Source organism: Eutrigla gurnardus (assembly GCF_963514095.1).
Source record: "Eutrigla gurnardus genome assembly, chromosome: 11".
Taxonomy (NCBI): domain Eukaryota; kingdom Metazoa; phylum Chordata; class Actinopteri; order Perciformes; family Triglidae; genus Eutrigla; species Eutrigla gurnardus.
The window spans coordinates 2,718,992-2,732,770 of NC_139925.1; the positions used below are offsets into that span (position 1 = coordinate 2,718,992).

Below are 13,779 nucleotides of genomic sequence, written 5' to 3' on the forward strand. Positions count from 1 at the left end.
ACGGCTTTTTCACGATCATCCCGATAAATTCACCACAAACAGGTTTTTTTTATCGTGATCTACGATAGAAACCCGATAGAAGTCCCTCCTCACCAGTCACTTGAAAAACCAGCCTAGATCCCTATCATGGTAGACAGTGAAAAATACAATACATATGTGGGAGATGTTATGATTTATGATCCTATTTAAGATTATTGGTTCTTGTCTCAGATGTATGACGCAATAAAAATATGAGTTTCTGAACAAAAATGTAAAGTGATGTTTAAGAGACTTGAATGTGGACGAAGCCCAACATCACCAATCTGATATGAAGATCAGAAGTCGACACACGTAAGGGTCCTTTAGAGTCCTTAAGAGTCCTTTAGAGTCCTTTAGAGTCCTTTAGAGTCCTTAAGGGTCCTTAAGAGTCCTTTAGATAAGACTTGCATCCAGTTCCTAAACCCTTGAACATCAGGAAGAAGACAGATCCGGCTCCCTGGTCAGACAGACAGGAAGACAGGAAGACAGACAGACAGACAGACAGACAGACAGACAGACAGCATGGTCTTTAAAAAGGGAGAGAAACCCCTGCTGTGACCCCTCTGGCTGCACGCAGTTCTTCCGTCTGACCAGCAGGTGGTGCAGTTGTCTGAGGAAGCTAAAAAAAGTTGCTGTCAGAGATTTGATCAGGAGATTCGGACTCACACACACACACACACACACACACACACACATGGGGGTCTCGGCCTCCATGTTTTTGTAACACCTTGTCTCTCCGTCTCCCACCGAAGCCAAGAAGTTCCGGAAGGTTGTCGGCAAGGAGACGTACTCGGAGACGCTGGAGAGCACGCCGTCGCTGGAGAAGGAGAAGTTTCCCCAGGACTACTTCCCCGAGGTGGGTCATGTGACCACACACACACGATGATGTCGTTCTGATGAACAAACGCAGCTTTAACATAGCTGTTTAGTTTTTTTTAAAAGTCATCAATCAAAGACGAAAACTACACATTTATCATTTATTTCCCCGCTAAATATTAAAATACCTGAACCACTGAGTTTGAGTCCAAACTTCAGATCATAATTTATTTTTCATGTTTTTACAGTCCAGTGTGTTTTTTATTTCTTCTTTGAGGGAAACACGGCCGATTTAAAGACAAATCAGTCACGAAATTCAAACGGTGAAAGTCCTTGTGTGTGTGTGTGTGTGTGTGTGTGGGTGTGTGTGTGTGTGTGTGTGTGTGTGTGTGTGTGTGTGTGTGTGTGTGTGTGTGTTATCTGGAGGGGAAGCCGAGCATCGCTGTGTGCTGATATAGTAATAAAGAGCACGACCGCCCGTGTGTCATCCCCGTACTCCCCACTCATCTGTCAACCATGCTCCGCCGCCGCCTCCGCAAATATATGCAAAGCAGATGGATACGGCCCCCTTCACACACACACACACACACTCACACACACACACACACACACTCACACACACACACCGGTTTCCGTCTCTTTCACACACTGCAGGACTCACACACACACACATCGAACATCTTCAGGTTTTCCCCACTTTCTCACAGATGATCTAAAACCAATTACACTGATTGAGGCGGCGAAGCCATTTAAAATGATTACAGTAACAAAACAACACACACACACACACACATAAAGGCGTTTTTAACAGGACGAGTTAAAAAGAGAACACAAAACAAGCGTGGCGTGAGAGGGATGAGGGGAGTGATGTAGGGAGAAAGGAGGTGTGGGTGGCGATGGCGGCGGCGGTGGCGGGGGAGCAGATGAGAAAAGTTTTGCTGATTTATGCCTCGTTCCCGGCCGGGATATGAATCTGGGATGATGCTCCAGAGAGCAGCACTCCAGATAATGTTAGCCCATTTAAAAAGAGCAGATTTGTGTAGTCTATCAGGGTCGCCGAGTATTTTTTCCTCCTCCTCCTCCTCCTCCTCCTCCTCCTCCGTAGTGAGAAATTGGTTGTTATCATAGATCACAGATACTGCTCAAACCTCTTATGAAAGATGAATTAATTTCACTAATGCTTTAATGCAAAGCTCTCATGAGGGAGGCAGACTGGTGATAACCCCGGCCTCGTCCCCGCTTCCTCCGCCCGTGATTTATGCCCTCTTTTAGTAGATGAAACCGCCTAGATTTGCCATCCATCTGCAGCTTTGAGGAATCCTATTACACCGGGGATCTTGGACGGGACACGGAAACCACTCGCAGGTTTTTTGGGGGGTAATTATTTAACGTGGGAATGTAAGGGAGTTATTTAACAGCAGGTATGGAGGACCCCGATGTGTGGCGTCCGGCCCGGCGGGTCGGAGGGATGGATTCATGGAGGGAGATTAGAGCTTGACAGCGGGCGGCTCAGGTGGCCGGCGGCGGAGACGGATGTGTGTGTTTTCTCTGCTTGTGTCGTCCATTAATAAAGTGTCACCCGGCGAGCTGCCGGTGACATCATGGCGAGGAAGGTGTGTTTTTGAAAAAACTGAAAAAAGCAAAATGTCATTCGGCTCATTTCGTCGTGTTTATTTGGACGTCGTCACACAGTCACAGTTCGTCGAGATTTATTAAATTCATCTGCAAGGTGGTTTTGACCACGATTTTCCCTGAAACCATGGCAACGCCTTCAAATCGCTAATGTTGTCCAATTAATACTGATATAAAAGTGCACGGAGCGTCTTTTATCTTCCATACTGTGACGTGTTTCCTGGTGAAAACAGGCGGCAACCTCCGGTTCTGAATAGTGAAGCTGACGCTGAAGTGCCTCAAACTGTCGTTCACCAGGGGGCGATCCAGTAAGGGTGCTGCTCGGAGTGTTGATCAGATCCACCCGTCGCTCCTCCGCAGTCCAAATATGGTCACTTCCTTCTACTGGTTGGAAAAAAGCAGAAATGCCACATCTTATATACAATCTGTTGGTGAAACGGCGTATTTGATCAGTTTGCGGTTTAGTATTTAAATTGAATCCTCTGCATTTGATTGGATGGCGTTGAAGTGGGCGGGCTTTAAAAAGAACTTTAAAAGAACTAAAAGTTTCAGATTGATGGACTGATGGATGTCATTCCTTGGTTTAAGATGGATTTTGATATAAAAAATATGATGAAATTGATTTTTTTTGTGCATATATTTTTAAGTAGGTGCAAAAATACGACCGGGATCTAAAACGGGTTAAAACAGGCATCATTCAACTCTCAAATAGCCGCACATTAACTTAATCGCCGGCTCATCCATGATTGTGTCGGCAGCAGACGTGAATCCTGATGTCCAACCGGCGAGAAAAGACGAGAACAGAAATTAAACTTTTTTATTACTGAATAATATTATTACCGTAAGCCTCGGAAATATCCATTTCCATTGAACCTAGATCAAACTCCTGATGGCTTTTCTATTTCAGCTCCTTTTTTTTTTGAAAGTGGCTCAAACTCAATGTCATGAAATAAAATATTGGGTAAAATCACTTAGATCCCGCGGCGTGCCCGTGGCCCTCCTCTGCTCCGACGCTAGTTTGATCCTGATTTAAGTGACAAGCCCTCCATATGCAAAACATCACTTCTTCCCTGTAACCCCCCCCCCCCCCCCCCCCCCCCCCCTCTCACACAGACGTGAGTTATGGCTGTAAGTCAAGGAGAGAGAAGCAGGGACATTAATTGAAATGCTGAATAAGACGGAAGTGGACAAAATCGCGGGCGCATTCCTTCTGAAAGGTCGGCGTGATGGATTTGGCGGCTTGTCGTTTCCCGTTGTTCCGTCAATCTCTCCCCCCCCCTCCAGTAGGGCTTTAATATATTTATTTGTTTGGCGCAGTAATACACGCCTCCAAAAAAACCCAACCCCCATTGCATCATAAGTATTTGTCATTGCCTTATATAAATAAAGTATACGACCTGCACCTTAATGTGCCCTTGCTATTGATTGTTTCACACAAAGCGAAGCCGTAGATCAACATCCCGCTTCCTATTTGTTGTTTGGCAGCGAGCGTCTCCATAAAAGCATTGACTTTTCATCCCCCCCTTAGTGCCCTCTGTAGTGAGCTCTGATACCGGGCTGGGATTACTTTCAAGCTCCGCCCCCCGGTGAGGGGTAAACTTCCTTCCTGTTTCCCCGTCCCGTTGTGATTTAAGCGACGTGTCGTACGTTAAGGAGATGAAGTCGTTTCAAAAAACACACACCTCTCTGGGCGTTCATCACCAGACCAGACACCTGTGACAGCGATGGCGTTCTGCGTGACAGCCGTGATCCACGAGACGGCGAGGAGCTCCCAAACGACGGGATAATGTCCAACCAACGCCTTTTTATATACAAAATAATAAATATATTATATATAAATTGATTCTTTTGAAATGCAAGACGTCTTTAAATGACTTCTTCTTCAAAGCGCTCGGCATTCCTGCGTCGTACACGACAAGGATAATAGAAGCTGCTCCTCTGTACATGTGGTGCATCCCCACACACACACACACACACACACACACACACACACACACACACACACACACACACACATGAACCCTCCCTGATGCGACGGCATGATGGAATAAAGATAAATGCGAGTGTCCAGCGAGGCTCAGATCAATCAGCGTTTGTGTGTGTTACTTATTACTCACAGTGCATTTCTGTCACGGGGCTTTTGTGAACCCCTCCCTCCAAAAAAAACACCCCACCATGGTTTTATTTATGGGGGTCGGACTTTGAGCTGAAATATAAGAAAGGTCAAAGGGTGGAACGGGACGGGGTGGTAGGACCCGGGCCGATGTTTTATAGGAGCAGAAGTGTTTGTTTTTTCATAATTTCTTTACGTGGTGTTTCCCTCCGTCAGCCCATATAAATACACATATAAATAAATAAATATATATATATATATGTGTGTGTGTGTGTGTGTGTGTGTGTGTGTGTGTGTGTGTGTGTGTGTGTGTGTGTTGTCCCGACACCCCTGATGTGACCCGCTGCGTCGCTGCCGTTCATCACTGTCATGGGCGGAGACGCCACCGCTGACCTGTGGAAGGTCGGCCAATGTCACCCCGAGCCTCGTGACCTTTTACCGTCGCCCTCTGCCCCCCCCCCCCCCCCTTACAGCCACCACACCTGATGTATGTTCAGATCACACCTCTCTGTTTAATCCTGATACGTCTCCGCTTCTAAACAACCGTGATGTCACTCAGTGAAGAGTGTAGCAGAGGAAGTTTTTACAGAAGGTGTGTGTGTGTGTGTGTGTGTGTGTGTGTGTGTGTGTGTGTGTGTGTGTGTGTGTGTGTGTGTGTGTGTGTGTGTGTGTCGGGGTGATGATGATGATGTTTCAGCAGGAGATTAAATGGGGCTGGACCGCATCTGTGTCATCATCTCCGCGGCAACCAAATCATGATGTCATCATGTCAACCGATAGAGAGAGAGAGAGAGAGACTTTGATTGATTGTGTTAGATAATCATCTTAACTGGACCCCCATTACAAATTAAAAGCACTTAAATGGGGTAAAATAGACAGCGGAGTGTGTGTGTGTGTGTGTGTGTGTGTGTGTGCGTGTGTGTGTGTGTGTGTGTGTTTCCTCTCTATCCCACATGAAGATGCTCGTTCCAGTCCAGTTGCATGTTTACTGTGTGTGTGTGTGTGTGCGTGTGTGTGTGTGTGTGTGTGCGTGTGTGTGTTTATAAGCAAGCGATGAAGCAGGAGGTCAATCAGTCATACGTGGAGGAAATGGGGCAATCTGGGGCCGGGTGTCAAGGAAGTGATGGATTTTAATGCTGCGATTGTAGTTAATGGCTCTTTAAATTAAATCGAGATTAAACGTCTCTGGCTGCAGTCACAGCTTGTGTGTGTGTGTGTGTGTGTGTGTGTGTGTGTGTGTGTGTGTGTGTGTGTGTGTGTGTGTGTGTGTGTGTGTGTGTGTGTGTGTGTGTGTGTGTGTGCCCCCCCCCCAACCAAACACTCACTCTTCATCTCCACATCCGAAGACTTTCTTTGCTCAACTTTTCCACCGGCGAACACATCGGAGTTCACTGGAACTCATGTTTGTTTTTTTGGTTTTTATCTCCCCAATAAATAATATATATATATATATATATAATAATCTCCACTAAATCCTGATCCACTTCCTCTCCAACACGTGTTTTTATTTTGAAGTGTCGGGTCCAGCAGCCCTGCTCTAACGTCCCCATCTTGGGCCGGCGGTTCTAATTGGGCCCATACATCCTGCTGCCCGGCCACTATGGATTAATTCAAGTATGCTAATGTAATTCAATTTGATCCAGTTAATCTTCCTCTAATGCAGATTGAAGGATGTGAGGTGCAATCAAATAGCTCTTAGCTCTTTTAATTTGCATCAGAGTTTTTTAAATAAAATTAGTCAATTTGTAATTATGTGACCTGGCCTGTAATTAGTTTATTCATCGCCGCAGTTAACTCCCCATTAGGGGGGAGAGAGAGAGAGAGAGAGACATGGAAACCAGAGAGAGAGAGACATGGAAACGAGAGAGAGAGAGAAGAGAGAGAGGGGGAAAGAGACTTATTTATCTATTCGCTATGAGAACGCTCGGAACATCAATTTGCCTCTCATTTAATAAGCAGCTGGCCGGTGGTCATGTGCTGTTTGAGAGCAGCTCTGGACTTGTGATTGGATAATTAACTGGAGGCTGGTGGGATCTGATCAAACAGCTGCACGCTGGCCGATCAATGCTCCGTTCATCGTAACGTTCACCCGCCAGAAGTTCCTCTGCGTTTATCATCAGACAGCAGCTTTCATAAACAGACGACCACTGGTGGAGTATACTCCCAACCCATGTACTTATGTACCACTTCCGTGTACTTATACTGCATTTGATGCTTCTTTAGGGTTTTACTTCACAACATTTGTGAGATTTATTGGCACTGCATTTAGTTTCACAAACCAGGAGTTTATCAAATACCACCATGACTTCCTGTTGATAAATACCATTAGTGTCCAATAATATAACGTATTATTAATAGTTTAACGCTGTTATGAATGTTTTTAATGCTTCTGAAGGTTTACTGAAAGAAATAATCTGAATATTATCTTAATTAATGTGGCGGTTGTGGTTTCTTTTTCCTGATTAATCTTTTGGTCTTTGAAATGTCAGAAAATAGTGAAAGAATCATCATCCATCCATCCATTTTCTACCGCTTATCCTGTATTTAGGGTCACGGGGGGGCTGGAGCCAATCCCAGCTGTCATTGGGCGAAGGCAGGGTACACCCTGGACAGGACGCCAGTCTATCACAGGGCTGACACGTAGAGACAGACAACCATTCACGCTCACATTCACACCTACGGGCAATTTAGAGTCACCAATTAACCTATCCCCATCTTGCATGTCTTTGGACTGTGGGAGGAAGCCGGAGAACCCGGAGAGAACCCACACTTACACGGGGAGAACATGCAAACTCCACACAGAAGGAACCCGGGCCGACCCGGGAATCGAACCCAGGACCCTCTTGCTGTGAGGCGAGAGTGCTACCCACTACACCACCGTGCAGCCCAAGAATCATCATAATGTTATTTAATGCTCGTATCGTCCAACCAACTCTTTAAAACATGAAGCAACAAAAGCTCCTAACTGAGAACCTGGAACCTGGAAAATGATTCCTATATTCCCAAGGATCAAAAGGAGGAGTATTCGTTAATTATTGACTCATCATTATTAACAGTTTAATCTGCAACAATGTATGATATGTTGAATGCAGGATGAAAACAGAGTAGAAAGTACTTCGTTAGTTTCCACCTGAGGTAATTGAGCCGATCTGGTACCGGATCCCATTTTTGAATAAATGAGACTTCAGTACATTTGTGAAGAACAAAGTGAGGAAAGCAACGTTTCCTTCCCAGAATCCTCTCTTCCGCGCCGCGAGGCACGCTGCTTATTGATTAAATGCTGGTATCTACTTATTTATGATCGGTTAATAGATTATTAAAGGGCCAGTGTCCAGTAAAACACGTTCCCCGAAGGCCGCCGTGATTCTCTGTAAAACAGCGTTAGCGTGACTCCCGTTGTAGCGTCGTAATCGTAAGAACAATCACCGCGTCTTTTTCAACGCAGACTTCGTGAAAGTGGCTGAATACAATCAGCAACCACATCTCTAAACCGCCACCAAATCCGACACACTGCCCCTTTAATTAATCATGTTTATCAGCGTCTACCCGTCAACAAATTCCAAAACATTTAATTTCATTAAAAACCCTCACGATAAATACACCATGACATTTCTGGGACGGAAAATTAATGAACGCGTGGGACCGATGGCATTTAAGCTTTTTTATTAGGACTTTAGAGGGTCTGGGTCGCTTTATGAGGGTCCGGGGTGCTTTGTGAGGGTCTGGGTCGCCTTGTGAGGGTCCGAGTCGCCTTGTGAGGGTCCAGGTTGCCTTGTGAGGGTCCGAGTCGCCTTCTGAGGGTCCGAGTCGCCTTGTGAGGGTCCAGGTCACCTTGTGAGGGTCCGGGTCGCCTTGTGAGGGTCCAGGTCACCTTGTGAGGGCCCAGGTTGCCTTGTGAGGGTCCGAGTCGCCTTGTGAGGGTCCAGGTCACCTTGTGAGGGCCCAGGTTGCCTTGTGAGGGTCTGAGTTGCCTTGTGAGGGTCCGAGTCGCCTTGTGAGGGTCCAGGTCACCTTGTGAGGGTCCGAGTCGCCTTGTGAGGGTCCAGGTCACCTTGTGAGGGCCCAGGTTGCCTTGTGAGGGTCCGAGTTGCCTTGTGAGGGTCCAGGTCACCTTGTGAGGGCCCAGGTTGCCTTGTGAGGGTCCGAGTTGCCTTGTGAGGGTCCAGGTCACCTTGTGAGGGCCCAGGTTGCCTTGTGAGGGTCCAGGTCACCTTGTGAGGGCCCAGGTTGCCTTGTGAGGGTCCGAGTCGCCTTGTGAGGGTCCGAGTCGCCTTGTGAGGGTCCAGGTCACCTTGTGAGGGTCCAGGTTACCTTGTGAGGGTCCGAGTTGCCTTGTGAGGGTCCAGGTCACCTTGTGAGGGTCCAGGTCGCCTTGTGAGGGTCCGAGTTGCCTTGTGAGGGTCCAGGTCACCTTGTGAGGGTCCGAGTTGCCTTGTGAGGGTCCGAGTCGCCTTGTGAGGGTCCAGGTTGCCTTGTGAGGGTCCGAGTCACCTTGTGAGGGTCTGAGTCCTCACTAATGTCCAGTTCCTACCGTTGTCGTGCTAAATTGAGTCTCTCTCCCCGTTTCTGCAGTGCAAGTGGTCCAGGAAGGGATTCATCAGGACCAGATGGGCCCTGGCTGACTGGTGAGTGACGCATCGCACCTCAACTCTGTCCAAAACCCCGAATCATCACCACAGAGTGATCTAGAGTACCTCTCACACACACACACACACACACACACACACACACACACAGCTGAACCCTCCGGACGCTCCGCCACGGAGGACGGCAGGGATTTGATTAGACGTAATCGCGTTAGTCAAGCAGTTGCATATGACAGATGACAAAAACGATTACATGCAATTGAACTTGTACGCAAACGCTGCCGGGGGAGATGGGGGGGGGGGGGGGGGGGTAATGTAATAGAAGGATGACATGAGAACTAAAGAGCTGAAGCGGTAAGCATTTAATAGGGCCATGACGTTTGACTGCGGCGGCTGGTGCAGAATGGGGAGATCAGATGTGAGATGGGATAGACGCAGATAGCGAGGCCCGGCATGTATTCATTTGTTCAGGGTGTCGCTGCAGGATAACACCCCCCCCCCCCCCTCCAGATAACAAGCATTCCTCCGGTCGGCTCTGCCGGGGAAAAAAACGCCCGGAGTTCATCACTGTACATGTACCCCCGACACGACCGACAGCAGGACAGCAGACTGTTTTTGTGGCCAAGAAATCACGATTCAAATGTTTGACTTCCCACAATTAAATTAATGTGATGGACCAGGATGTTGACGTCTGAAAAACATGCTGCATTCATAGAAAACCAGTTCTGAGAAGTACAGCCAACCTGAATGCAGTGCCTTAAACTGTCATTCTCCCTGCTGGCCACCAGGGGGCAGGTCCAAAAGACCAGAAAGGAGGGGGTGCTTTAGGGGGCGGGGCTTACCTGCTGATTGACAGGTCGCTACCAACGCTAGTTAGCTAAGATAACACTTAGCTGTAAAGTTGAACCTTGACTCACTTTCTTCACTTGTTTCAATTCCAAAATGACGAACTCGGGCTTCAGAACCGTAGACCACAAACCGACGGGTGACGTCACCATGACGACTAGACGACGTTCCTGACCGCCCGGAGTAGAAGAGGAATAACAACTGGTTATTTAGCAGGAATGCAACGTTGATAAATACTCGTGATCAGTCCTGTTTAAAGAAATGATCGTTCTTCTTCGTAGAAAAAGTGAGTTTTATTTTTAAACATCATGAAAAACCAAATAATGTTGGTTAATGAGGAAGATGCGTCTTTGTTACACGTCTATCATTTAATCAGGAGCTCATCTAATAACGAGCTTATCTGATTATCCACAAAAACACAAACCAGAGCAGTTTTCTGGAGCATCACTTGAAGTTATTGTCAGTTGGGGATGAAAACGTCACATGAACGTCTCAGACTCCTATTATTATATTATATATTCATGCTCTGTGTTTCTTTTTCAACGCAGCGCCTTCGATCTGGTCAACATCCATCTTTTCCACGACGCGTCCAACCTGGTGGCGTGGGAGAAGAGCCCGTCTGTCTACTCCGGGACCAGGCAGAAGGCTCTGGGCTACGCTTTAGACAGGTACGGTACCATCACCTCTGCTGCTGTAGGTCTTGGAGGTCCCTCCACCGGGTCTCTATAGGCCTTGGAGGTCCCTCCACCGGGTCTCTATAGGCCTTGGAGGTCCCTCCACCGGGTCTCTATAGGCCTTGGGGGTCCCTCCACCGGGTCTCTATAGGCCTTGGGGGTCCCTCCACCGGGTCTCTATAGGTCTTGGGGGTCCCTCCACCGGGTCTCTATAGGTCTTGGGGGTCCCTCCACCGGGTCTCTATAGGCCTTGGGGGTCCCTCCACCGGGTCTCTATAGGTCTTGGGGGTCCTTGGCCTGAAAACGTTGAAGACCTCTGATCTACAACAGTGTTCAAGGGAATCGTACACGTAGACCCGGTCCTGTCCGTCACGGCAGACCTGTATTGATATTGTAATGGGCGGCTTAGAGGTACAGCGGAGACGATTTGAGCAGGATTCAGACCGACACCAGTGGGATTACATCTGTCTGCAGCAGTGGAGGGTCTCACTCACTGCACGGTCTGTGGACTCTCTTTTATCTCCTCTCTTGCTGTTGCTCTCTCTCTCTGGTCTACGTAGCCCACATTAGTCCAGAGACCAGACCAGACTATGTGGAGGAACCAGAGACTGTCTGTGGTCCCCCAGAGGTCTAGATAGTAGACCACATTAGTCCAGAGACCAGACCAGACTATGTGGAGGAACCAGAGACTGTCTGTGGTCCCCCAGAGGTCTAGATAGTAGACCACATTAGTCCAGAGACCAGACCAGACTATGTGGAGGAACCAGAGACTGTCTGTGGTCCCCCAGAGGTCTAGATAGTAGACCACATTAGTCCAGAGACCAGACCAGACTATGTGGAGGAACCAGAGACTGTCTGTGGTCCAAACAACAAGGTCTCTGCTGTATTTATGTCTAGATGACCTTATTTGGAGTGTTGATGGAGCAGCTACAATGTTAGCGTAGCCTAGCATCATCAACCAGACTCCATTCAGAAAACCAGCGTTTTAACAGTAGTTATCTTGTGGTCTTGCAGACAGACCTAACAAAGCATGACTCAGCACTTTTCACTGATCACCATCATGATGGAGTTATTTCAGCATCCTTTTCATCTGGTTATTGATATTAAATCACAGATCAATACTGTATTCTGGGTCGTGCTAGATGACGGTGAACACTAACGTACAACAGAAGCCCGGCGGCGGCGGCGTAGCGTCAGGTGACAGCATCAGAATGCGCTGCGTGGCAGCTCGCCGCCTCCACTCTGAATAACTGCATGCATATCTGGGCGGCGTACATTACCTCCAGCCTCCCAGACGCTCATGAATTATGAGCCACTTTTTCAAAGTATTCTCCACGAGGTCATATTTTACCTGTACTCCGGTTCTTGATTTGATGTAAGATTGGTCCGCTTTTAATGGACAGAGAAGCCGGAGTGTTTAAAGAAGATGGCAGCGTTTTCTGTTTTATTATGCTGTAACTTACCTGGATTTACTGGCATAATGAAGTTTCAAAAGGGAGCCTCTCTGTTTGTCGCTCGCATTTAAGTGTTTTCATTGTATTTCCGCTGCTTTCATCGTGCTCTTCCAGTTGATTTATTTCCCCTCCCTTGTAAATACACCTAAATAGGCGAGTCTGTGAGGTTTGGCTGGGTGGCTGAGGGGGGGGTGAATAGAATCTGTGTTGGCTTGAGTGGCAGTTTCCACGCTCCCTCTCTCTAAATCCCCTTGTGTTGTGAATGGTAACCTTGTTGTTACTTCTGGGCCATATCATTTAAAGGTTCCCGTTCTGACAGGGGGATGAGGGGTGCTGTGAGGCGAGGTGGCGGCGGCGGCGACGGCGGCGGGGAGGTTATTATACGTCCCGGCTCCCCGGGGTTTTCAGGGGTGGGATACTTGGTGGCATCGCGCCTCAGTCGCTCACTTTGTGGGGGGGATGTCGGGCGCAGATCCGGAGCACCGGAGTGAGAAAAAGCTGGCGGTGCAGAGGGGAGCGGAGGGGGGCGGAGCACAAAGGGGGTGCTGGGGTGGGGGGGTTTCTGTAAAGGGCAGTGAATAATGGGCCGGGCCTTTCACAGGGGCTGCTAACCTTTTGGCAGCCACCAGCAAACTCCATTCTCCTCCGCCGATCGGGGAGGACAATGTTCCCGGGCTCGGGCTTTGAATGCAGCGCTACCACCAACAGTGTTCCCATTCAGCGGCCGGTTGGGAACCATCTTTTTGGCCATTGTCCCCCCCTCCCCCCCCCACTCTGACTCCTACCCCCAGAAAGCAGAGCAGGAAAAGGGACAGGGGGAATATCTAAAGCCAAACTCCCTCCTCCTCTCTCTCTCGGAGCTCTAATCTGGATGGGAGAGGAGGGAGGGGACCCTGAACACACCACCAGCTGAGTACAGGAGCCAGATCACACGGCAGCGCTCTGCGGCGGGGGGGCATCCACCTTATCTGAGGCCCTTCATAATGCAGCTTACGGCCCATTGAGGAGACATCTGATAAGCCTTTTCCTCTGTGGCCCTTTTAACTGCTAAACGGTGTTTATCTCCCAAAGTGCTTCAAGGCTCCTCGGGGAACAATGCTGAGAAGGAACGCCGTTTAGTCACATAAAAAAAACTAAAAAAGCAGCGCTGCTCCGTAGCCACGCCGCGGCGATGTGTGGGCCACTTCCACAAAGTGTTGGAATGCGTCCTCCTTTTGCTTGTTTTCCTGTCCTTTGATAAAAAATAATAATGCACATATATTTCCCTTGTTGACTCAGCGAGGCCTTCATGTGGAGGGTCATTGTGTGGAGATTTAACGGTCACCATATAAATACATTTAAAAGAAGAATTTCATTAAATTGAAGGAATAAAGAGACGCTGATGTAAAGGATGTGTTGCTGCTAAATGATAGCATGAGATAAAATCAACAGGTTTTTTTCTCCCTCTCTCTCTTCCTTTAAAAAGAATCCCCTTTTGTGTTTTGGAGTTTGTTTCTTTTTTTCCAGCCCCCATTCAGAGCGGCTGGTCCGGTTCAGGGGAGAACAGTTTTACATTACAACTGTGAAATCCGGGCATAAAGGCATCCTTTGTGGCGCGCCATTATTTTCACACAAATATAGTCCATTGTCACGGCGCTGAA

The 13,779-nt window shown here is 48.0% G+C and overlaps 1 protein-coding gene across 1 annotated transcript in view; it reads left to right on the forward strand.

Annotated features, from left to right (window-relative positions):
• The window catches only part of inpp5a (inositol polyphosphate-5-phosphatase A), a 127,830-nt gene that overhangs the window by 60,254 nt on the left and 53,797 nt on the right, over positions 1 to 13,779 (forward strand). The window contains exons 6-8 of the mRNA XM_084020902.1: positions 771 to 874; positions 9,152 to 9,204; positions 10,560 to 10,679. Coding sequence (XP_083877028.1) covers positions 771 to 874; positions 9,152 to 9,204; positions 10,560 to 10,679 — 277 coding nt within the window. The remainder of the gene's footprint in view (positions 1 to 770; positions 875 to 9,151; positions 9,205 to 10,559; positions 10,680 to 13,779) is intronic.